At 43.6% G+C, this 4,193-nt stretch overlaps 1 protein-coding gene across 1 annotated transcript; it reads left to right on the top strand.

Annotated features, from left to right (window-relative positions):
* The first annotated feature begins 1,648 nt into the window (after nt 1-1,648).
* MAGEB5 (MAGE family member B5) lies at nt 1,649-3,614 on the top strand. The gene is given in 2 exon segments (XM_023202194.1): nt 1,649-1,678; nt 2,570-3,614. A coding segment is annotated over 1 exon segment (828 nt). The 5' UTR covers nt 1,649-1,678; nt 2,570-2,786.
* Nucleotides 3,615-4,193: the final 579 nt, after the last annotated feature.

The following is a 4,193-nucleotide window of genomic DNA, read 5'->3' as shown; positions in this document are numbered from 1 at the left end:
TACACACACACACACACACACACACACACACACATATATACACACCTAAATACTATAAGATGACATTTATCGGATTGACTTTGCAGGTTAAAAGCTTGCAATTTTCTCAAGTTCACAAGACTGGCAAGCGATAGAACTAGACTAGACCCTGGCTCTGAATTTCTCTAGAGTCCACAACTGCCCTACTTCTTCCAGCCTGAAACAGACCTTGTGTTACTTATTTCCTAGTCACTACTTCAAAATATATCTCAGGTGATACAAAGCAAGACTTCAAACCCCAACTACTGTGTTGGAATACACAGCCCAAGGAATAAGCAATAAAAATACCAAAATAAATCCAAGTTGTGAATAAAGAAAGAGATATTTGTTGACAATATCATTATCTGCAAAGTCAATGTCAGAAACCTCAAAAGACTAGGGACTCACAAAATCATTTGGCTCAGCCTCTTCACTGTAGCAAGTGGATATATTTGAACAGAAGTTACATAAGAAGCTAAGGCTGCCTAGTGACAGAAAGGTATGTATAAACAATGGTTTTCTTTCTTTTTCTTTTTTCTTTCTCTGAAAGCTCACCTGTCCAAGGCTTTCTGCTTTGTGCTTCAGATTTCCCATCTCACATCATCCTTAGGACACATCCTATTCTCTGCAACATTTGCAGAGGGAAAACTAATGAAGAGTTTGGAATGACATGGCATTTCTCCAGAAGCCTCTCATAGAAAGTTTAGAAACCAAGATGAAGACTGATGAATGAGAACTAAAGAAACAAACACCCCATAGTAAATGGAGTAACAGAGATCAGACGGTGTCTACTTTTAGACCTGGAAGACTGAAGCAGGGCTGTTAGGCTACTTCTCACTTACTGTTCAGTGTTCTTGGGAACATAAGATCCTTAGTCTACATGAGTGACTTAAAGTTGAAAGAAGAAACTCAAGGCCTGCAAAGAGTCAAGTTGAGGACCCTGAGTGAGGACTGAGGGCAGACCTCTATCCTCCACAGAGATAGCCCCAAGGAACCTGAATATTGATGTCATCCCTGGGAGGGCACAGACAGGTGGCATTTCCTGTTTTCATTCTGGGACCTCAAGGAGTGGGAACCTTGTTCTAAGGTTTTGAGACTTAGACAGTAGAGGCAGATGTTCCATGCCCTGCCAGGAATCAAATGCAAAATCATGAGTGATGACTGAGAGGACCACAGACCCTATAATAGGGAGGTGGCACAGAACCTCCCCCTGCCATCAACCCTGGAAGGCCTTGGGCAGGGCTGTCAGGCTGACTTCTGCAAAAAAAGTTCAGACATATGAGGGCTTAGTCTGAGGGTAGGGTCCTCAAGTCAACAAAAAGAGTCCAAGGCCCTGCCATGAATTGAGGTGATGGTCCCTAGTGAGGACTTAGGAAACCCTCTACCCTCAGAACTAAGAGAACCACACAGAGCCCCACCCTTACTGGCAGCCCTGGAATACATGGGCATTGCTGACATGATGTAACATACTTCCTCGTATGATGTCACAAGGAAGGAAGGAAGTTGGTCTGATTGTGAATTAAGGTCAGCAGTTAGAGGATTTCCAGGTTTCTCCAGAGGCCACAGTGAATATGCTAATAACTGAGGGGACCACATACACTATGAGTGGGAACACCACAGAATTCAACTGTTACTCTCAGCCTTGGGACAACGAGGACAGGTAAGAACAAATGAGAACATATGAGAAGACCCTCACATTCCCCACAGCGCATGTTTCAGGGTCGTTTTCTCTTTACTATGAGGGGATAGGCCTTAGGACAAGGGAAGGAGAAGTTCCAGACCATACCAGGGGTCAAAGCAAGTGCTAAAGGAACCATCTATCACTAAATAGAAGAGTTAAAAAAGAATCTGGCCCTACCCTGGTTTCAGTGCTTGAAGGGCCAGGGCAGGGTTGTGAAGTTGAAGCTCTCTACCATCTCTTTATGTCAGGTCTATGGGAGGTGAGATCCTTAGTCTGAAGGTGCAGTAGTCACCATTCAAATGAAGGAAGTTGGGCTCCTAGGCCCTATATGCCAATGTAAGGACCCCAAGGGTGGACTGAGGATCCCAGAAAGGCCAGGATGGAAAATTACCTACTCAACAGTCAGCACTGTGGGCACATAAACAGCAGTGATAAGCTGAGGACCCCCTTCACATCCTTCTTATGGGTCCCAGGGAGGTTTGTGATATAACTTCAGAGGAAATGGTTCTCATGACCTGCCACCAGTTGGCATGATTGTCTTGAATGTGAAGTAAAAGGACCCCTCAACTTAGAAGACTGGCAGCCACTATGTCACCTTAGTATGCCTGAGGCAGGGCTACCAGGCTAAAGCCTATGGTTCAGTCTAACTTCCTCCAAAGGTTTCCCAAGGCAGGGCACATTGATCAGGATAACAGAATCTCAGTGTGTTCCTAGAGCAGTTCCTTCATGGAAAACTGCAAATGTTGTTTTTATTATAACCACTGTAGAATTTCCACGTTGAAGGTGCACAGACCCTCTCAATCTTCCTCCTCCAGTAGACTCTCTTGACCTGTTCTCCTACTCATTCTCCTGCCTGCTATCCTTTATCAGAGTCAACATGTCTCAGGATCAGAACAGTAAGCTCCACATTTGTGAGAAACACTACCAGATCCAAGATGACTCTCAGGTTCAGAGTGGAGCTCAGGTCAGTGAAGAAGTGGAAGATGAGCCCCTCCCCACTTCCTCTCCTGTTCTTGGGGATATTCCCCAGAGCTCATCTGCTGCTGAGTCAAGTGGCACTTCTTAGGAGCCTTGTGAATCCAGTACCATGACTTCTGCAGGCGTTTTTAACACAGGATCTGACGAAGGGGCTAACGGTAGAGATGAGGAGTACCCATGTTCCTTAGAGGTCTCCCCCTTCACTGAAAGTTCATGCAGCAATTTCATAAATATAAAGGTGGGTTTGTTGGAGCAGTTCCTGCTCTACAAGTTCGAAATGAAACAGTGTATTTTGAAGGAAGATATGCTGAAGATTGTCAACCCAAGATACCAAAACCAGTTTGCTGAGATTCTCAGAAGAGCTTCTGAGCACATTGAGGTTGTCTTTGCAGTTGACTTGAAGTAAGTCCACCCAACTTGTTACTTATATGACCCTGTCAGCAAGCTGAAACTCCCCAACAATGGGAGGATTCATGCTGGCAAAAGGTTACCCAAGACTGGTCTCCTCATGACTCTCCTGGTTGTGATCTTCCTGAAAGGCAACTGTGCCAATGAGGAAGATATCTGGAAATTTCTGGATATGATGCAAATATATAATGGGAAGAAGCACTACATCTATGGAGAGCCCAGGAAGCTCATCACTCAGGATTTCGTGAGGCTAAAGTACATGGAGTGCCACTGGGTGTCCTGCAGTTATCCTGCATGCTATAAATTCCTTTGTGATCCAAGAGCCTACACCAAAACCAGCAAGATGAGAGTCCTAGAATATTTGGCCAAGGTCAATGATATTGCTCCAGGTGCCTTCTCATCACAATATGAAGAGACTTTGTAAGATGAGGAAGAGAGCCCAAGCCAGAGATGCAGCCAAGACTGGCACTACTGCAGTGGCCAACACTGTCTCAGGGCCAAGTTCAGCAGCTTCTCTCAATCCTATTGAAGTCTGAAGTTTTTTCATCCAGTCAAGCAAATATAACATCACCAAAAGGGATTTTTTTTGGAAATACCAAAGAACCCCCAGTAAAATAATTGAGATAGTGAAATAGAAAAAAATAATAAAACATGATCTTGGTTTTCTTCATTTCTTTCAGTCTTTTGTTTTGTAAAATTAAATCATTTATGCCTTGATATGTTTAGCTTAACAATATAGGAGAAATTAAATTTAATAAGTTAGATCTCTTGCTCACTGTCTCTTATATTCCCCAAACATCATTTGAGTATCTGCTTTTTGGAAGGCTCCGTAACAGTACTGGAGCTGCTCAGATAAAGGCCCAGCTTCTGCCCATAGAATCTTTGAGGTTAAAAGCTGCAGTCATATAAAGTAAATGTTGAGTCACCCTCTATGACTTATAGGAAAGCAGAAAGGATGGATGAGAAGGGGGCATTCCAGTTGAGAGCAGTAAAGCATAAATTTCATGAGGCAAGGCAGTTTGAGTTTTGGGAAACTGAAAGTCAATGTGTTGTAACTTTTAAATTAGCTGCATGGGGGTGCTAGATGAGGCTATGAAACTGGTAAGCA

The sequence above is a fragment of the Piliocolobus tephrosceles genome, chromosome 12 (assembly GCF_002776525.5).
Source record: "Piliocolobus tephrosceles isolate RC106 chromosome 12, ASM277652v3, whole genome shotgun sequence".
Taxonomy (NCBI): domain Eukaryota; kingdom Metazoa; phylum Chordata; class Mammalia; order Primates; family Cercopithecidae; genus Piliocolobus; species Piliocolobus tephrosceles.
Note: the sequence above shows the minus strand (reverse complement) of the source record. Positions and strands in the feature narration are given on the sequence as shown.